Source organism: Pseudophryne corroboree, chromosome 6 (assembly GCF_028390025.1).
Source record: "Pseudophryne corroboree isolate aPseCor3 chromosome 6, aPseCor3.hap2, whole genome shotgun sequence".
Classification (NCBI taxonomy): domain Eukaryota; kingdom Metazoa; phylum Chordata; class Amphibia; order Anura; family Myobatrachidae; genus Pseudophryne; species Pseudophryne corroboree.
The window spans coordinates 305,931,727-305,954,392 of record NC_086449.1 but is presented as its reverse complement, the minus strand read 5'-3'; the positions used below and the strand labels follow the sequence as shown (position 1 = coordinate 305,954,392).

Sequence of the window (22,666 nt, the reverse complement as noted above, 5' to 3'; positions counted from 1 at the left end):
TACTGTCTCGCGGCATTTTCATTGCAGCAGCTGAACTTGTGGAAATGTTGCAGGAGGGATGACATAAGATATGATCTGACATGGCAAATCAGCACCTTACTTCACAGATCTCAGCCTTACAGTGATTCATTATGAGGCCCAAACGACTATGAAACCTAAAAGAAAACTTGACTTCTTGTCAGCTTGGCAGCTCTTCAGAAGATTACAGCGGGTGTTGTAATACTCTTCAGTGTCAGTTTACTTTTCTACTAGAGGGTTTCCTAGTCATTACTATAAATATTGGAGTGGACTGGAAATGTTCTGTGTGTCAGAGGTACAATAAAGTTTTTTGTTTTTTTTGCTTCCGCCACTACAGGCAAAGCTCCAAGGCCATTTAATTGGTCAGGGACCAATTAAATTATTTATAAGACCTAATTAGATCAGAGCAGTTCACCCTGTAAATCAGTTTTGGATGAACATTTTTTGGATCTTGGACTTCTTTGGATTACCTTAAATATAGGAACACTTCATTAACAAATAAAAAAAACATGTTATCTGAGACAACAGAATCCTTTCGAATAGATATGTCCAATAGGCAAATGTGCAGAATTAAATGAAAGCAGGACATTCATATTTTTTCTTCCATGCATTTCCAAGGTACAGTAGTATTTCTCGTACAGTCTAGAAAGATCATTCTGAGTATAGTTCTCATGTACCGTAAGATTGAATTTGCACAGCTGCCTTGGCTTGTGTTTCCAGTCGCATCCATTGCATCAACGCCCTCCATTCTTGGAGGGTAATGTGACTATTTTGCGATTGTCCAATTTAAGTTAATAGTAAGCGGGGAAAAAATGCATTTCCTGTTTGGCTGCACACTTATGAACGTGAAAGAATTCAATGTAACTGGTCCTGAAAGCTTAACTCGTTGCTGCCCTTTGTCTCTATCAAAGAGAAAAGTATTGATGTAATGTTCTGCAATTTATCAAATTCACAGATTGTCTGTGATTTTTGCAGCTATATTTAAAGCAGCAATTTTTTTGAAAGGTAAAATCCATCATGTTGGGTATATTTTCCATCCAATCAAATTGGCTTTTAGCTTTCAGTAAATTGCTAGCAAAAATCTCAGAAAATCTTAGATTTTGACAAATCACAGGTCATTAAATAAACTCCAAATATAATTAATAAAACTAATACAATTCTATTGCATCAGAAAGCAGCTATAATTAATAAGTTGCTTTAACACAGATGCAAGTAGAGTAAGTATATGACCTTAATACATATCAATGGCTTTATATTAAAATGCAGAGAACACATTGAATAACTGTACTATTTATATTAAAGTAAATATATTCTTATTGCTCTGTTTCACCCCTGTGCACCATGCTGTCATGTTAAGAGGGGGGTTTTCAGACTAAATAGACACAACCTGTCAGCCTTGCGGTTCAGAAATGCGCAGTGTAGGTTTGTAGATTTATATACAGGGACAGGGGAAGAGCTGTAATTGAAAATGCCATATCAGTGTTTGCCCTGTATCAGATGTCATCAAGACTATATGCTAAAATGTGGGAGAAGCTTCTTATAATGGAGTGGTGATGTATTATTTTACTTCTCCGCAGAGCTCTAGTGGGATGTCAGGATAGCACTGAGCAATGCATGTTACTGTTAAGATTCATTTCTTGAAAATTCCATTTTGGTATTTAGTTGTCCCTCTGCTTGCTATTTTGCCATTATTTTAAGTGAGCCATTAGTTTAAGCATGTGGTTACATTGCCATCTATTATATCTAATTTTGTAATACCACACAATCTTCACGGATCTTCTACTATAAGATACCCCCTAGTCCGTGTACTGCTGGCAGCTGTATTAACACAGATTGGATTACTTAATAGTCCTATTAAATAGAGATGAGCGGGTTCGGTTTCTCTGAATCCGAACCCGCCAGAACTTCATGTTTTTTTTCACGGGTCCGAGCGACTCGGATCTTCCCGCCTTGCTCGGTTAACCCGAGCGCGCCCGAACGTCATCATGACGCTGTCGGATTCTCGCGAGGCTCGGATTCTATCGCGAGACTCGGATTCTATATAAGGAGCCGCGCGTCGCCGCCATTTTCACACGTGCATTGAGATTGATAGGGAGAGGACGTGGCTGGCGTCCTCTCCGTTTAGAATTAGAATAGATTAGAGAGACACTTGATTTACTAATTTTGGGGAGCATTAGGAGTACTCAGTAGTGTACAGTGCAGAGTTTTGCTGATAGTGACCAGTGACCACCACTTTTATTTATAATCCGTTCTCTGCCTGAAAAAAGCGATACACAGCACACAGTGACTCAGTCACATACCATATCTGTGTGCACTGCTCAGGCTCAGGCCAGTGTGCTGCATCATCTATATATTAGAGATGAGCGCCTGAAATTTTTCGGGTTTTGTGTTTTGGTTTTGGGTTCGGTTCCGCGGCCGTGTTTTGGGTTCGAACGCGTTTTGGCAAAACCTCACCAAATTATTTTTGTCGGATTCGGGTGTGTTTTGGATTCGGGTGTTTTTTTCCAAAAACACTAAAAAACAGCTTAAATCATAGAATTTGGGGGTCATTTTGATCCCAAAGTATTATTAACCTCAAAAACCATAATTTCCACTCATTTTCAGTCTATTCTGAATACCTCACACCTCACAATATTATTTTTAGTCCTAAAATTTGCACCGAGGTCGCTGTGTGAGTAAGATAAGCGACCCTAGTGGCCGACACAAACACCGGGCCCATCTAGGAGTGGCACTGCAGTGTCACGCAGGATGTCCCTTCCAAAAAACCCTCCCCAAACAGCACATGACGCAAAGAAAAAAAGAGGCGCAATGAGGTAGCTGTGTGAGTAAGATTAGCGACCCTAGTGGCCGACACAAACACCGGGCCCATCTAGGAGTGGCACTGCAGTGTCACGCAGGATGGCCCTTCCAAAAAACCCTCCCCAAACAGCACATGACGCAAAGAAAAAAAGAGGCGCAATGAGGTAGCTGTGTGAGTAAGATTAGCGACCCTAGTGGCCGACACAAACACCGGGCCCATCTAGGAGTGGCACTGCAGTGTCACGCAGGATGGCCCTTCCAAAAAACCCTCCCCAAACAGCACATGACGCAAAGAAAAAAAGAGGCGCAATGAGGTAGCTGACTGTGTGAGTAAGATTAGCGACCCTAGTGGCCGACACAAACACCGGGCCCATCTAGGAGTGGCACTGCAGTGTCACGCAGGATGTCCCTTCCAAAAAACCCTCCCCAAACAGCACATGACGCAAAGAAAAAAAGAGGCGCAATGAGGTAGCTGTGTGAGTAAGATTAGCGACCCTAGTGGCCGACACAAACACCGGGCCCATCTAGGAGTGGCACTGCAGTGTCACGCAGGATGTCCCTTCCAAAAAACCCTCCCCAATCAGCACATGATGCAAAGAAAAAGAAAAGAAAAAAGAGGTGCAAGATGGAATTATCCTTGGGCCCTCCCACCCACCCTTATGTTGTATAAACAAAACAGGACATGCACACTTTAACCAACCCATCATTTCAGTGACAGGGTCTGCCACACGACTGTGACTGATATGACGGGTTGGTTTGGACCCCCCCCAAAAAAGAAGCAATTAATCTCTCCTTGCACAAACTGGCTCTACAGAGGCAAGATGTCCACCTCATCTTCACCCTCCGATATATCACCGTGTACATCCCCCTCCTCACAGATTATCAATTCGTCCCCACTGGAATCCACCATCTCAGCTCCCTGTGTACTTTGTGGAGGCAATTGCTGCTGGTCAATGTCTCCGCGGAGGAATTGATTATAATTCATTTTAATGAACATCATCTTCTCCACATTTTCTGGATGTAACCTCGTACGCCGATTGCTGACAAGGTGAGCGGCGGCACTAAACACTCTTTCGGAGTACACACTTGTGGGAGGGCAACTTAGGTAGAATAAAGCCAGTTTGTGCAAGGGCCTCCAAATTGCCTCTTTTTCCTGCCAGTATAAGTACGGACTGTGTGACGTGCCTACTTGGATGCGGTCACTCATATAATCCTCCACCATTCTATCAATGTTGAGAGAATCATATGCAGTGACAGTAGACGACATTTCCGTAATCGTTGTCAGGTCCTTCAGTCCGGACCAGATGTCAGCATCAGCAGTCGCTCCAGACTGCCCTGCATCACCGCCAGCGGGTGGGCTCGGAATTCTGAGCCTTTTCCTCGCACCCCCAGTTGCGGGAGAATGTGAAGGAGGAGATGTTGACAGGTCGCGTTCCGCTTGACTTGACAATTTTGTCACCAGCAGGTCTTTCAACCCCAGCAGACCTGTGTCTGCCGGAAAGAGAGATCCAAGGTAGGCTTTAAATCTAGGATCGAGCACGGTGGCCAAAATGTAGTGCTCTGATTTCAACAGATTGACCACCCGTGAATCCTTGTTAAGCGAATTAAGGGCTGCATCCACAAGTCCCACATGCCTAGCGGAATCGCTCCGTGTTAGCTCCTTCTTCAATGCCTCCAGCTTCTTCTGCAAAAGCCTGATGAGGGGAATGACCTGACTCAGGCTGGCAGTGTCTGAACTGACTTCACGTGTGGCAAGTTCAAAGGGCATCAGAACCTTGCACAACGTTGAAATCATTCTCCACTGCACTTGAGACAGGTGCATTCCATCTCCTATATCGTGCTCAATTGTATAGGCTTGAATGGCCTTTTGCTGCTCCTCCAACCTCTGAAGCATATAGAGGGTTGAATTCCACCTCGTTACCACTTCTTGCTTCAGATGATGGCAGGGCAGGTTCAGTAGTTTTTGGTGGTGCTCCAGTCTTCTGTACGTGGTGCCTGTACGCCGAAAGTGTCCCGCAATTTTTCTGGCCACCGACAGCATCTCTTGCACGCCCCTGTCGTTTTTTAAAAAATTCTGCACCACCAAATTCAAGGTATGTGCAAAACATGGGACGTGCTGGAATTTGCCCATATTTAATGCACACACAATATTGCTGGCGTTGTCCGATGCCACAAATCCACAGGAGAGTCCAATTGGGGTAAGCCATTCCGCGATGATCTTCCTCAGTTGCCGTAAGAGGTTTTCAGCTGTGTGCGTATTCTGGAAAGCGGTGATACAAAGCGTAGCCTGCCTAGGAAAGAGTTGGCGTTTGCGAGATGCTGCTACTGGTGCCGCCGCTGCTGTTCTTGCGGCGGGAGTCCATACATCTACCCAGTGGGCTGTCACAGTCATATAGTCCTGACCCTGCCCTGCTCCACTTGTCCACATGTCCGTGGTTAAGTGGACATTGGGTACAACTGCATTTTTTAGGACACTGGTGAGTCTTTTTCTGACGTCCGTGTACATTCTCGGTATCGCCTGCCTAGAGAAGTGGAACCTAGATGGTATTTGGTAACGGGGGCACACTGCCTCAATAAATTGTCTAGTTCCCTGTGAACTAACGGCGGATACCGGACGCACGTCTAACACCAACATAGTTGTCAAGGACTCAGTTATCCGCTTTGCAGTAGGATGACTGCTGTGATATTTCATCTTCCTCGCAAAGGACTGTTGAACAGTCAATTGCTTACTGGAAGTAGTACAAGTGGGCTTACGACTTCCCCTCTGGGATGACCATCGACTCCCAGCGGCAACAACAGCAGCGCCAGCAGCAGTAGGCGTTACACGCAAGGATGCATCGGAGGAATCCCAGGCAGGAGAGGACTCGTCAGACTTGCCAGTGACATGGCCTGCAGGACTATTGGCATTCCTGGGGAAGGAGGAAATTGACACTGAGGGAGTTGGTGGGGTGGTTTGCGTGAGCTTGGTTACAAGAGGAAGGGATTTACTGGTCAGTGGACTGCTTCCGCTGTCACCCAAAGTTTTTGAACTTGTCACTGACTTATTATGAATGCGCTGCAGGTGACGTATAAGGGAGGATGTTCCGAGGTGGTTAACGTCCTTACCCCTACTTATTACAGCTTGACAAAGGGAACACACGGCTTGACACCTGTTGTCCGCATTTCTGGTGAAATACCTCCACACCGAAGAGCTGATTTTTTTGGTATTTTCACCTGGCATGTCAACGGCCATATTCCTCCCACGGACAACAGGTGTCTCCCCGGGTGCCTGACTTAAACAAACCACCTCACCATCAGAATCCTTCTGGTCAATTTCCTCCCCAGCGCCAGCAACACCCATATCCTCCTCATCCTGGTGTACTTCAACACTGACATCTTCAATCTGACTATCAGGAACTGGACTGCGGGTGCTCCTTCCAGCACTTGCAGGGGGCATGCAAATAGTGTAAGGCGCATGCTCTTCACGTCCAGTGTTGGGAAGGTCAGGCATCGCAACCGACACAATTGGACTCTCCTTGTGGATTTGGGATTTCAAAGAACGCACAGTTCTTTGCGGTGCTTTTGCCAGCTTGAGTCTTTTCAGTTTTCTAGCGAGAGGCTGAGTGCTTCCATCCTCATGTGAAGCTGAACCACTAGCCATGAACATAGGCCAGGGCCTCAGCCGTTCCTTGCCACTCCATGTGGTAAATGGCATATTGGCAAGTTTACGCTTCTCCTCCGACAATTTTATTTTAGGTTTTGGAGTCCTTTTTTTTCTGATATTTGGTGTTTTGGATTTGACATGCTCTGTACTATGACATTGGGCATCGGCCTTGGCAGACGACGTTGCTGGCATTTCATCGTCTCGGCCATGACTAGTGGCAGCAGCTTCAGCACGAGGTGGAAGTGGATCTTGATCTTTCCCTAATTTTGGAACCTCAACTTTTTTGTTCTCCATATTTTATAGGCAGAACTAAAAGGCACCTCAGGTAAACAATGGAGATGGATGGATTGGATACTAGTATACAATTATGGACGGACTGCCACGGTTAGGTGGTATAAAAAAACCACGGTTAGGTGGTATATATTGTAATACAATTATGGATGGACGGACTGCCTGCCGAGTGCCGACACAGAGGTAGCCACAGCCGTGAACTACCGCACTGTACACTGGTTGATAAAGAGATAGTAGTATACTCGTAACAACTAGTATGACTGACTATGACGGTATAAAGAATGAAAAAAAAACCACGGTTAGGTGGTATATATTGTAATACAATTATGGATGGACGGACTGCCTGCCGAGTTCCGACACAGAGGTAGCCACAGCCGTGAACTACCGCACTGTACACTGGTTGATAAAGAGATAGTAGTATACTCGTAACAACTAGTATGACTGACTATGACGGTATAAAGAATAAAAAAAAAACCACGGTTAGGTGGTATATATTATAATACAATTATGGATGGACGGACTGCCTGCCGACTGCCGACACAGAGGTAGCCACAGCCGTGAACTACCGCACTGTACACTGGTTGATAAAGAGATAGTAGTATACTCGTAACAACTAGTATGACACTATGACGGTATAAAGAATGAAAAAAAAACCACGGTTAGGTGGTATATATTATAATAATACAATTATGGATGGACGGACTGCCTGCCGAGTTCCGACACAGAGGTAGCCACAGCCGTGAACTACCGCACTGTACACTGGTTGATAAAGAGATAGTAGTATACTCGTAACAACTAGTATGACTGACTATGACGGTATAAAGAATGAAAAAAAAACCACGGTTAGGTGGTATATATTGTAATACAATTATGGATGGACGGACTGCCTGCCGAGTTCCGACACAGAGGTAGCCACAGCCGTGAACTACCGCACTGTACACTGGTTGATAAAGAGATAGTAGTATACTCGTAACAACTAGTATGACTGACTATGACGGTATAAAGAATGAAAAAAAAACCACGGTTAGGTGGTATATATTGTAATACAATTATGGATGGACGGACTGCCTGCCGAGTTCCGACACAGAGGTAGCCACAGCCGTGAACTACCGCACTGTACACTGGTTGATAAAGAGATAGTAGTATACTCGTAACAACTAGTATGACTGACTATGACGGTATAAAGAATGAAAAAAAAACCACGGTTAGGTGGTATATATTATAATACAATTATGGATGGACGGACTGCCTGCCGACTGCCGACACAGAGGTAGCCACAGCCGTGAACTACCGCACTGTACACTGGTTGATAAAGAGATAGTAGTATACTCGTAACAACTAGTATGACACTATGACGGTATAAAGAATGAAAAAAAAACCACGGTTAGGTGGTATATATTATAATACAATTATGGATGGACGGACTGCCTGCCGACTGCCGACACAGAGGTAGCCACAGCCGTGAACTACCGCACTGTACACTGGTTGATAAAGAGATAGTAGTATACTCGTAACAACTAGTATGACACTATGACGGTATAAAGAATGAAAAAAAAACCACGGTTAGGTGGTATATGTTATAATACAATTATGGATGGACGGACTGCCTGCCGAGTGCCGACACAGAGGTAGCCACAGCCGTGAACTACCGCACTGTACACTGGTTGATAAAGAGATAGTAGTATACTCGTAACAACTAGTATGACTGACTATGACGGTATAAAGAATGAAAAAAAAACCACGGTTAGGTGGTATATATTATAATACAATTATGGATGGACGGACTGCCTGCCGACTGCCGACACAGAGGTAGCCACAGCCGTGAACTACCGCACTGTACACTGGTTGATAAAGAGATAGTAGTATACTCGTAACAACTAGTATGACACTATGACGGTATAAAGAATGAAAAAAAACCCACGGTTAGGTGGTATATATTATAATACAATTATGGATGGACGGACTGCCTGCCGACTGCCGACACAGAGGTAGCCACAGCCGTGAACTACCGCACTGTACACTGGTTGATAAAGAGATAGTAGTATACTCGTAACAACTAGTATGACACTATGACGGTATAAAGAATGAAAAAAAAACCACGGTTAGGTGGTATATATTATAATAATACAATTATGGATGGACGGACTGCCTGCCGACTGCCGACACAGAGGTAGCCACAGCCGTGAACTACCGCACTGTACACTGGTTGATAAAGAGATAGTAGTATACTCGTAACAACTAGTATGACTATGACGACGGTATAAAGAAAGAAAAAAAAATACCACGGTTAGGTGGTATATAATTATAAAATTATGGATGGACGGACTGCCTGCCGAGTGCCGACTGCCGACACAGAGGTAGCCACAGCCGTGAACTACCGCACTGTACTGTGTCTGCTGCTAATATAGACTGGTTGATAAAGAGATAGTATACAACAATATACTACTATACTGGTGGTCAGGCACTGGTCACCACTAGTCACACTGGCAGTGGCACTCCTGCAGCAAAAGTGTGCACTGTTTAATTTTAAATTAATATAATATTATGTACTCCTGGCTCCTTCTATAACAACCTGCAGTGCTCCCCAGTCTCCCCCACAATTATTATAAGCTTTTATACATTGATGTGCAGCACACTGGGCTGAGCTGAGTGCACACAGACTGAGTCACACTGTGTGACTGCTGTGTATCGTTTTTTTCAGGCAGAGAACGGATATAGCAGAGAACGGATATATTAAATAAAAGTTAACTTAACAACAACTGCACTGGTCACTGTGGTAAACTCTGTCTGCACAATCTCTCTCTCTCTCTCTCTCTTCTAATCTATTCTAATGGAGAGGACGCCAGCCACGTCCTCTCCCTATCAATCTCAATGCACGTGTGAAAATGGCGGCGACGCGCGGCTCCTTATATAGAATCCGAGTCTCGCGAGAATCCGACAGCGTCATGATGACGTTCGGGCGCGCTCGGGTTAACCGAGCAAGGCGGGAAGATCCGAGTCGCTCGGACCCGTGAAAAAAAAAGTGAAGTTCGTGCGGGTTCGGATTCAAAGAAACCGAACCCGCTCATCTCTACTATATATATTATATATCTGTCTGACTGCTCAGCTCACACAGCTTATAATTGTGGGGGAGACTGGGGAGCACTACTGCAGTGCCAGTTATAGGTTATAGCAGGAGCCAGGAGTACATAATATTATATTAAAATTAAACAGTGCACACTTTTGCTGCAGGAGTGCCACTGCCAGTGTGACTAGTGACCAGTGACCTGACCACCAGTATATAATATTAGTAGTATACTATCTCTTTATCAACCAGTCTATATTAGCAGCAGACACAGTACAGTGCGGTAGTTCACGGCTGTGGCTACCTCTGTGTCGGCACTCGGCAGCCCGTCCATAATTGTATATACCAGTGACCTAACCGTGGTTTTTTTTTCTTTCTTTATACATACATACTAGTTACGAGTATACTATCTCTTTATCAACCAGTCTATATATTAGCAGCAGACACAGTACAGTGCGGTAGTTCACGGCTGTGGCTACCTCTGTGTCGGCACTCGGCAGCCCGTCCATAATTGTATATACCACCTAACCGTGGTTTTTTTTTCTTTCTTTATACATACATACTAGTTACGAGTATACTATCTCTTTATCAACCAGTCTATATATTAGCAGCAGACACAGTACAGTGCGGTAGTTCACGGCTGTGGCTACCTCTGTGTCGGCACTCGGCAGCCCGTCCATAATTGTATATACCAGTGACCTAACCGTGGTTTTTTTTTCTTTCTTTATACATACATACTAGTTACGAGTATACTATCTCTTTATCAACCAGTCTATATATTAGCAGCAGACACAGTACAGTGCGGTAGTTCACGGCTGTGGCTACCTCTGTGTCGGCACTCGGCAGCCCGTCCATAATTGTATATACCACCTAACCGTGGTTTTTTTTTCTTTCTTTATACATACATACTAGTTACGAGTATACTATCTCTTTATCAACCAGTCTATATATTAGCAGCAGACACAGTACAGTGCGGTAGTTCACGGCTGTGGCTACCTCTGTGTCGGCACTCGGCAGCCCGTCCATAATTGTATATACCAGTGACCTAACCGTGTTTTTTTTTTCTTTCTTTATACATACATACTAGTTACGAGTATACTATCTCTTTATCAACCAGTCTATATATTAGCAGCAGACACAGTACAGTGCGGTAGTTCACGGCTGTGGCTACCTCTGTGTCGGCACTCGGCAGCCCGTCCATAATTGTATATACCACCTAACCGTGTTTTTTTTTTCTTTCTTTATACATACATACTAGTTACGAGTATACTATCTCTTTATCAACCAGTCTATATATTAGCAGCAGACACAGTACAGTGCGGTAGTTCACGGCTGTGGCTACCTCTGTGTCGGCACTCGGCAGCCCGTCCATAATTGTATATACCACCTAACCGTGGTTTTTTTTTCTTTCTTTATACATACATACTAGTTACGAGTATACTATCTCTTTATCAACCAGTCTATATATTAGCAGCAGACACAGTACAGTGCGGTAGTTCACGGCTGTGGCTACCTCTGTGTCGGCACTCGGCAGCCCGTCCATAATTGTATATACCACCTAACCGTGGTTTTTTTTTCTTTCTTTATACATACATACTAGTTACGAGTATACTATCTCTTTATCAACCAGTCTATATATTAGCAGCAGACACAGTACAGTGCGGTAGTTCACGGCTGTGGCTACCTCTGTGTCGGCACTCGGCAGCCCGTCCATAATTGTATATACCACCTAACCGTGGTTTTTTTTTCTTTCTTTATACATACATACTAGTTACGAGTATACTATCTCTTTATCAACCAGTCTATATATTAGCAGCAGACACAGTACAGTGCGGTAGTTCACGGCTGTGGCTACCTCTGTGTCGGCACTCGGCAGCCCGTCCATAATTGTATATACCACCTAACCGTGGTTTTTTTTTCTTTCTTTATACATACATACTAGTTACGAGTATACTATCTCTTTATCAACCAGTCTATATATTAGCAGCAGACACAGTACAGTGCGGTAGTTCACGGCTGTGGCTACCTCTGTGTCGGCACTCGGCAGCCCGTCCATAATTGTATATACCACCTAACCGTGGTTTTTTTTCTTTCTTTATACATACATACTAGTTACGAGTATACTATCTCTTTATCAACCAGTCTATATATTAGCAGCAGACACAGTACAGTGCGGTAGTTCACGGCTGTGGCTACCTCTGTGTCGGCACTCGGCAGCCCGTCCATAATTGTATACTAGTATCCAATCCATCCATCTCCATTGTTTACCTGAGGTGCCTTTTAGTTGTGCCTATTAAAATATGGAGAACAAAAATGTTGAGGTTCCAAAATTAGGGAAAGATCAAGATCCACTTCCACCTCGTGCTGAAGCTGCTGCCACTAGTCATGGCCGAGACGATGAAATGCCAGCAACGTCGTCTGCCAAGGCCGATGCCCAATGGCATAGTACAGAGCATGTCAAAACCAAAACACCAAATATCAGTAAAAAAAGGACTCCAAAACCTAAAATAAAATTGTCGGAGGAGAAGCGTAAACTTGCCAATATGCCATTTACCACACGGAGTGGCAAGGAACGGCTGAGGCCCTGGCCTATGTTCATGGCTAGTGGTTCAGCTTCACATGAGGATGGAAGCACTCAGCCTCTCGCTAGAAAACTGAAAAGACTCAAGCTGGCAAAAGCACCGCAAAGAACTGTGCGTTCTTTGAAATCCCAAATCCACAAGGAGAGTCCAATTGTGTCGGTTGCGATGCCTGACCTTCCCAACACTGGACGTGAAGAGCATGCGCCTTCCACCATTTGCACGCCCCCTGCAAGTGCTGGGAGGAGCACCCGCAGTCCAGTTCCTGATAGTCAGATTGAAGATGTCAGTGTTGAAGTACACCAGGATGAGGAGGATATGGGTGTTGCTGGCGCTGGGGAGGAAATTGACCAGGAGGATTCTGATGGTGAGGTGGTTTGTTTAAGTCAGGCACCCGGGGAGACACCTGTTGTCCGTGGGAGGAATATGGCCGTTGACATGCCAGGTGAAAATACCAAAAAAATCAGCTCTTCGGTGTGGAGGTATTTCACCAGAAATGCGGACAACAGGTGTCAAGCCGTGTGTTCCCTTTGTCAAGCTGTAATAAGTAGGGGTAAGGACGTTAACCACCTCGGAACATCCTCCCTTATACGTCACCTGCAGCGCATTCATAATAAGTCAGTGACAAGTTCAAAAACTTTGGGTGACAGCGGAAGCAGTCCACTGACCAGTAAATCCCTTCCTCTTGTAACCAAGCTCACGCAAACCACCCCACCAACTCCCTCAGTGTCAATTTCCTCCTTCCCCAGGAATGCCAATAGTCCTGCAGGCCATGTCACTGGCAAGTCTGACGAGTCCTCTCCTGCCTGGGATTCCTCCGATGCATCCTTGAGTGTAACGCCTACTGCTGCTGGCGCTGCTGTTGTTGCCGCTGGGAGTCGATGGTCATCCCAGAGGGGAAGTCGTAAGCCCACTTGTACTACTTCCAGTAAGCAATTGACTGTTCAACAGTCCTTTGCGAGGAAGATGAAATATCACAGCAGTCATCCTACTGCAAAGCGGATAACTGAGTCCTTGACAACTATGTTGGTGTTAGACGTGCGTCCGGTATCCGCCGTTAGTTCACAGGGAACTAGACAATTTATTGAGGAAGTGTGCCCCCGTTACCAAATACCATCTAGGTTCCACTTCTCTAGGCAGGCGATACCGAGAATGTACACGGACGTCAGAAAAAGACTCACCAGTCTCCTAAAAAATGCAGTTGTACCCAATGTCCACTTAACCACGGACATGTGGACAAGTGGAGCAGGGCAGGGTCAGGACTATATGACTGTGACAGCCCACTGGGTAGATGTATGGACTCCCGCCGCAAGAACAGCAGCGGCGGCACCAGTAGCAGCATCTCGCAAACGCCAACTCTTTCCTAGGCAGGCTACGCTTTGTATCACCGCTTTCCAGAATACGCACACAGCTGAAAACCTCTTACGGCAACTGAGGAAGATCATCGCGGAATGGCTTACCCCAATTGGACTCTCCTGTGGATTTGTGGCATCGGACAACGCCAGCAATATTGTGTGTGCATTAAATATGGGCAAATTCCAGCACGTCCCATGTTTTGCACATACCTTGAATTTGGTGGTGCAGAATTTTTTAAAAAACGACAGGGGCGTGCAAGAGATGCTGTCGGTGGCCAGAAAAATTGCGGGACACTTTCGGCGTACAGGCACCACGTACAGAAGACTGGAGCACCACCAAAAACTACTGAACCTGCCCTGCCATCATCTGAAGCAAGAAGTGGTAACGAGGTGGAATTCAACCCTCTATATGCTTCAGAGGTTGGAGGAGCAGCAAAAGGCCATTCAAGCCTATACAATTGAGCACGATATAGGAGATGGAATGCACCTGTCTCAAGTGCAGTGGAGAATGATTTCAACGTTGTGCAAGGTTCTGATGCCCTTTGAACTTGCCACACGTGAAGTCAGTTCAGACACTGCCAGCCTGAGTCAGGTCATTCCCCTCATCAGGCTTTTGCAGAAGAAGCTGGAGGCATTGAAGAAGGAGCTAAAAGGGAGCGATTCCGCTAGGCATGTGGGACTTGTGGATGCAGCCCTTAATTCGCTTAACAAGGATTCACGGGTGGTCAATCTGTTGAAATCAGAGCACTACATTTTGGCCACCGTGCTCGATCCTAGATTTAAAGCCTACCTTGGATCTCTCTTTCCGGCAGACACAGGTCTGCTGGGGTTGAAAGACCTGCTGGTGACAAAATTGTCAAGTCAAGCGGAACGCGACCTGTCAACATCTCCTCCTTCACATTCTCCCGCAACTGGGGGTGCGAGGAAAAGGCTCAGAATTCCGAGCCCACCCGCTGGCGGTGATGCAGGGCAGTCTGGAGCGACTGCTGATGCTGACATCTGGTCCGGACTGAAGGACCTGACAACGATTACGGACATGTCGTCTACTGTCACTGCATATGATTCTCTCAACATTGATAGAATGGTGGAGGATTATATGAGTGACCGCATCCAAGTAGGCACGTCACACAGTCCGTACTTATACTGGCAGGAAAAAGAGGCAATTTGGAGGCCCTTGCACAAACTGGCTTTATTCTACCTAAGTTGCCCTCCCACAAGTGTGTACTCCGAAAGAGTGTTTAGTGCCGCCGCTCACCTTGTCAGCAATCGGCGTACGAGGTTACATCCAGAAAATGTGGAGAAGATGATGTTCATTAAAATGAATTATAATCAATTCCTCCGCGGAGACATTGACCAGCAGCAATTGCCTCCACAAAGTACACAGGGAGCTGAGATGGTGGATTCCAGTGGGGACGAATTGATAATCTGTGAGGAGGGGGATGTACACGGTGATATATCGGAGGGTGAAGATGAGGTGGACATCTTGCCTCTGTAGAGCCAGTTTGTGCAAGGAGAGATTAATTGCTTCTTTTTTGGGGGGGGTCCAAACCAACCCGTCATATCAGTCACAGTCGTGTGGCAGACCCTGTCACTGAAATGATGGGTTGGTTAAAGTGTGCATGTCCTGTTTTGTTTATACAACATAAGGGTGGGTGGGAGGGCCCAAGGACAATTCCATCTTGCACCTCTTTTTTCTTTTCTTTTTCTTTGCATCATGTGCTGATTGGGGAGGTTTTTTTTGGAAGGGACATCCTGCGTGACACTGCAGTGCCACTCCTAGATGGGCCCGGTGTTTGTGACGGCCACTAGGGTCGCTAATCTTACTCACACAGTCAGCTACCTCATTGCGCCTCTTTTTTTCTTTGCGTCATGTGCTGTTTGGGGAGGGTTTTTTGGAAGGGACATCCTGCGTGACACTGCAGTGCCACTCCTAGATGGGCCCGGTGTTTGTGTCGGCCACTAGGGTCGCTAATCTTACTCACACAGCTACCTCATTGCGCCTCTTTTTTTCTTTGCGTCATGTGCTGTTTGGGGAGGGTTTTTTGGAAGGGCCATCCTGCGTGACACTGCAGTGCCACTCCTAGATGGGCCCGGTGTTTGTGTCGGCCACTAGGGTCGCTAATCTTACTCACACAGCTACCTCATTGCGCCTCTTTTTTTCTTTGCGTCATGTGCTGTTTGGGGAGGGTTTTTTGGAAGGGACATCCTGCGTGACACTGCAGTGCCACTCCTAGATGGGCCCGGTGTTTGTGTCGGCCACTAGGGTCGCTTATCTTACTCACACAGCGACCTCGGTGCAAATTTTAGGACTAAAAATAATATTGTGAGGTGTGAGGTATTCAGAATAGACTGAAAATGAGTGTAAATTATGGTTTTTGAGGTTAATAATACTTTGGGATCAAAATGACCCCCAAATTCTATGATTTAAGCTGTTTTTTAGTGTTTTTGGAAAAAAACACCCGAATCCAAAACACACCCGAATCCGACAAAAAAAATTCGGTGAGGTTTTGCCAAAACGCGTTCGAACCCAAAACACGGCCGCGGAACCGAACCCAAAACCAAAACACAAAACCCGAAAAATTTCAGGCGCTCATCTCTACTATTAAACGTATATATTGTAGACTATTATCTACTGGCTGTACTTCACATGTAAATATGGTATATATTTTTTTAGTACTTTCTCTGAATGACTATGTATATGTAATGTTCTGATAAAGCAAGATCATTGTGGTAGAGTGTTCAGATATATGCTCCTTAATGTTCCCTTCTTCTTGTGAATGTAATTTTTTCCTAGCGAGCATAGCATAGCACACACTGTATACAGTGCATACAGCTGTATGGCAAATAACTGCCATTCTCCCCTGCATATGACTGCCATTCTCCTCCTCCTCTGCATATGCCTACCCCTCGCCCCTGCATTTGATTTCTATTCTACTCCCCTACATGTGGCTGCCATTCTCTTCTGCATATGCCTACCCCTCTCCCCTGCATATGACTGCCATTCTCCTCCTCCTCTGCATATGCCTACCCCTCTCCCCTGCATTTGATTTCCATTCTACTCCCCTACATGTGGCTGCCATACTCTTCCCCTGCATGCGACTGCCATTCTCCTCCCTTACATATGCCTGTCCTTTCCCTACTACATGTGATTTCCATTCTCCTCCCTTGCATGTGACTGCCATTCTCCTCCCCTGCATATGCATTGCAAACCCTTCTCCTCCTCTGCATTTGCATACCCCTCTCCCAGGGCCGGTGCTAGGGTGTTCGGCACACCCCTGCAAAATATAAATTTGCGGCCTCCCATGCTTTACAAGGGGACAGCGCACATAATGCTTATACACATAATGCTCCCTGTAGTAGTGCCGCTTACACATGTAACGCCCCCTGTGGTAGTGCCGCTTATACATAACGCCCCCTGCAGTAGTGGCACTTACACACATAACGCCTCCTGTGGTAGTGACGCTTATACACAACACCCCCTGTAGTAGTGTCACTTACACACGTAACGTCCCCTGCAATAGTGATGCTTACACACGTAACCCCCTTTGTACCAGTGATGCTTATACAAGATACAGTGATGCTTACACACATAATGCCCACTGAAGCAGTGACGCTAACACACGTAACACCCCCTGTACCAGTAACACTTACACACGTAACGTCCCCTGTACCAGTGATGCTTGCACACGTAATGCCCCCTGTAGCAGTGACGCTTATACAAAATGGATGCAACGGCCCCTGTAGCAGTGACACTTACACACACAACACCTCCTGTACCAGTGACGCTTACACATGTAACGCCCCTCAATGGGTGCAGTGTGTGCGGTGCACACGGGACCCTGAGTCCAGAGGGCCCCACACCACACACACTGCATCCATTTATCCTATACTTACCTTTCCGGAGTTCATCACTGACCGTGTGTGGGCCCCCTCCTTTCCCGTAGCCGTCATGTCGCTGCTAGCGCACTGACCACTAGAGAATCTGGCACAGTGCCAGAGTCTACAGCCATGCGCAGGACTCCGAAAAAATGGCGCTGCGGCCATTTTTCCGAGTGCTGCGCATGCGCTGTAGACTCTGGCACTGTGGCAGAGTCTAAAGCGCTCAGAGTGCTAGCAGCGGCGTGACGGCTATGGGAGAGGAGGAGGCCCACACACGGAGTCTGCACACGGGTCCCCTCCTCTCTAGAGACACCCCTGCACCCCCTGTACCAGTGACTCTTACACACGTAACACCCCCTGTACCAGTGACGCTTACACACGTAACACCCCCTGTACCGGTGATGCTTACACACGTAACGCCCCCTGTACCAGTGACGCACACGTAACACCCCCTGTAGCAGTGATGCACACGTAACGCCTCCTGTAACAGTGCCACTTACACACGTAACGCCCCCTGTACCAGTGACGCTTATACAAGACACAATGCCCCCTGTAACAGTGATGCTTACACACATAACACCCCCTGTACCAGTGACACTTGCACACGTAACGCCCCGTGAATCAGTGATGCTTGCACACGTAACGCCTCCTGTACAAGTGACGCACACGTAACGCCTCCTGTAACAGTGCCACTTACACACGTAACGCCCCCTGTACCAGTGACGCTTGCACGCGTAATGCCCCCTGTACCAGTGACGCTTGCACACGTAACGCCCTCTGTACCAGTGATGCATACGTAACGGCCCCAGTACCAGTGACGCTTACACACATAACGCCCCCAGTACCAGTGACACTTGCATGCGTAACGCCCCCTGTACCAGTGCCACTTACACACATAACGCCCCTGTACCAGTGACGCTTATACAAGACGCAATGCCCCCTGTAGCAGTGATGCTTACACACATAACACCCCCTGCACCAGTGAGGCTTGCACACGTAACGCCCCCTGTACCAGTGATGTTTGCACACGTAACGCCCCCTGTACCAGTGATGCACACGTAACGCCTCCTGTAACAGTGCCACTTACACACGTAACGCCCCCTGTACCAGTGACGCTTGCACATGCAACACCTCCTATACCAGTGATGCTTACACACGTAACACCCTCTATACCAGTGACACTTACACACGTTACGCCCCCTGTACCAGTGACCCTTACACACATAACGCCCCCTGTAGCAGTGATGCTTGCACACGCAATGCCCCTGTAGCAGTGATGCTTATACAAGACGCAATGCCTCCTGTAGCAGTGACGCTTATATAAGATGCAACGCCTCCTGTAGCAGTGACGCTTACACATTTAATGCTGCACAGTCGCACATATACCACATACACACGCACATAGTGGGTAATTCCAAGTTGATCGCAGCAGGAAAATTTTTAGCAGTTGGGCAAAACCATGTGCACTGCAGGGGGGGCAGATATAACATTTGTAGAGAGAGTTAGATTTGGGTGGGTTATTTTGTTTCTGTGCAGGGTAAATACTGGCTGCTTTATTTTTACACTGCAATTTAGATTGCAGATTGAACTCACCACACCCAAATCTCTCTCTCTCTGCACATGTTATATCTGCCTCCCCTGCAGTGCACATGGTTTTGCCCAACTGCTAAAAAATTTCCTGCTGCCATCAACTTGGAATTACCACCATACTGTACATACATTACACACATACAGTACAGTCACACATACATATACATAGATACTGTATACATATACACACACAGATACTGTATATATATATATACACATACACGCTGTATACATATACACTTGCACACACTTTCACTCACTCTTTCCAGCCACTTACATAAAGAAGTCCTCCTGTGTTGCAGGCTGCAGCCTGGTCCCATGTAGCTCCACCTCTTATTCCCATGTAGCCCCACCCCCTTTTAGAGCCATCCAGCACACTGCACTGTGTGAGGTGAGTCTGTAACAGGGGAGGGGAGAGGAGGCTTCATGCTGCCGGTGCCGCTGCCTGTCATAGAGTGTGACAGGCGCAGCAGCTGGCATCAGCAAGGGAACTCGGCACTGGGATGCAGAGCAGGGAGAGTGCCTCCCTGCATCCCTTTTATTATTATTATTATTATTATTATTATTTTGATTATGCTTTATATGGTGATACAAGGGTTCCTAATTGCCTAACAAAGTACGTAAACAATTGAGCAAAACAAGAAAACAACGATTTACAGTACAGTACACGACAATGCAGAACAAGTACATTGTATATAAACATTGCTGCATCTTCGGTAATAACACTCAAGTAAGCAGCAGGGTGGCAGAAACCAAAGGTTATGTGTAGGGAGTATGACGAAGATGATAGTATAAGTAAAATAAGTAAATGTACATGAGGGCCCTGTCTGTGAGAGCTTACATACTAAAAGGGGGAGACAGACAGGGGTGACAGATGGGGAAGATGGTGAGAATGTGCAGTGGATTAGGATGAGAGCTTGAATTGCTTTGATGAAAAAGAGGGTCTTGAGATCCCATTTGAAGCTTTGAGGTGGAGAGTCTGATAGTGGGATGGAGAATTCCAGATGTAGGGAATAACACGGGCAAAATCTTGGATGCGGGAGTGGGATGGAGTAATTTGTTTTCTCCTCCCCTGCATATGCCTGCAATTTTCTGCTCCTGCATATGACTGCCATTCTCCTCCCCTCATCTGACTCTGTTCTTCAAAAATACAAAATGCTTTGGAGTCTCTCATCACAAATAATAAATAAATTAACTACTTCTCTGATTAATAAGAAAACCAAAATATTTAATTATTTAGGTCTATTTTGATTTTCAAAACTCTTTAACCTATCCAAACGTTTAATAAAACGCTGAAAATCTGCAGCAATTTGTGTTTGTCATGTACTGTGAGTATACAATAGCTAGCAAATTATATTGTACTGTATAATAGCGTTTGAATCGACTTTTTGGTTTTTGCACGTTTTACATTATTATTTGTTCCAATCTAGAAACCGAACAAGAACTTCAATCAGTCCAGGATCGTATGGATATGGAAAGGTTCCTTATATATTACCGCTACAAAGTGATACAGGTCAAGATTCCCCAAGAAAAAAGAGACAGTTGCGTCAGTCTGGGAGACAGCCTACACGAGAGCAGAATGCGTCCCAGAGCCGCTTCTCCAGCATGCCATCTATGCATCTGGGTAACTTTTACCAAGAAGTTTATCCTCCAGTCAGGTCACAGTTAGAAGAACCTTCAGTTAATCACCGTCTGTCTTCCTTTTCACAAACTATGCCAATATCACAGAGTTTAGTCCCGGATGTATCCAGACAGGGCTCTACTTCACTCCATCTGCACCGAGATAAACAACCAGGACAGCATGGAACTACAGCCATCACCTGTACTGGAGCCTACAAACAGCATAAGCTGTGCAATAAAAATGTAAGTGTTAAATACTATTTTTTTTTGCATAATATGTGGAAATATATTTGGTTGCTGAAAACGAAGCTAAACTGGCCATAGCAATGAGTAAATAGTGTTTAAAACTAGCAGTATAAATGTCTCAGAACATTGTGCCTTGTCACTGTGCAGATTAATTAGTCTAAAGGACCCCATACACTACTGCGACATGTCCATCTGACATGTCGCAGGCGATCGCTGGCGATCACCCCGGCAGTCTCCCGGGCGGCAGGATCGGCCAAGATGCATCGTATGCTGTCCTTTTGCATACGATGTATCTTGGGCGATCCTGGCCGATCCCAGCCATGCCTGCAGGGTCAAACAAGATTGAATGTGCAGCACATTCAATCTGAAGGATCCGATCCGATGCTCACGGGGCCGTGCATCAGATCGGATCGGATACACAGCCAAAATGCCCGATTTCACCCAATATATTGGGCCGAATGCCCGAATTGGACTGAAATCGGGAATAATCGTTCTAGTGTATGGGGCCCTTTACAATACCACAGAAGCAAAATAACTTTGGCTTCCATGTTTGTTGCATGGAAAAATAAACCACTCTCTTGCAAAGATTCTGGTTTAATGCCTGTGTGCGTTGACATGCCTACTGTAGATCATGGGTGATTAACACATATCCACTTTGATGAAACTGGAAAAATATTTTGGAGTCTTTTGGTTGGAACTTTTAATGGTTGTAGTTTTATAACCAGTATCAATCCTTGGATCCAGTACAAATACCTTGTTGATGTACCTACTCCTAGAGATAAACAGTGTTGCAGACAGCTTTAAAGAGAAAGCAGGGTATCAAGAACTCAATGGAAGTGGTGAAATAAAGGTATTTTTTCTGCAGATCTCTCCAAAGAATTGAGAGTCAATCTATATCTCAGTATAAGTTATTCCATTTAGGCACTCTTGACACTACAGAGCAGGGGGACCCAAACCTTTTTTCGTACAGATAGCCTCCCAGCAATTAAGTAAGGTCTCTTTGCTGAAATCTCATTGTAAGAAATAGTATAACTAATGAAAATATAAGTAAATAAATGTACTAGTAATGATTATACTAGCTGTGCTATAATGCAACCGTAATGCAATAAAATGGTTATATGCCCCAAATTCATATGACACACTGATGCCCCAATTTATAATATTCCACACAATACTGTAATTCCATAAATTGATAATATGTCACACTATGATATCCCAGTTGACAATCTTTATAATGTAGCCAACTGTAATGGCCAAAATGTTATTTCTGTTTTAATACCACATAATGATACATTTGTTAGACTAGGAATGCGCTACTGCACAGCCTCTAACATGGCTCTTCCGCCTTCATTCCCTTACCAAGGTGGCCTCCGCTACTACTGTTGTACATGTGCGGCGCCATCTTGTTACTGTGTATGAGTGACATACAATAGTGGGAGATGGACGTCTCCCCCTTAGCTCCACGAGACCTCCGATATTTTACCCTGCAATAACACTTTTCCATTACCCTGCACTGCTACCCGCATCCAGGAGAGCGTTACTGGCTGGTGATCTTTCTGAACCCCACTCCACTACAAGCTCC

The 22,666-nt window shown here is 45.6% G+C and overlaps 1 protein-coding gene across 3 annotated transcripts in view; it reads left to right on the top strand.

Moving 5' to 3' along the window:
- Positions 1-22,666, top strand: part of THSD4 (thrombospondin type 1 domain containing 4) — a 1,279,073-nt gene that overhangs the window by 385,588 nt on the left and 870,819 nt on the right. For all 3 annotated transcript variants that reach the window (XM_063926205.1, XM_063926204.1, XM_063926206.1), the window contains exon 5: positions 20,649-21,081. In XM_063926205.1, the coding sequence (XP_063782275.1) occupies positions 20,649-21,081 (433 nt within the window). The remainder of the gene's footprint in view (positions 1-20,648; positions 21,082-22,666) is intronic.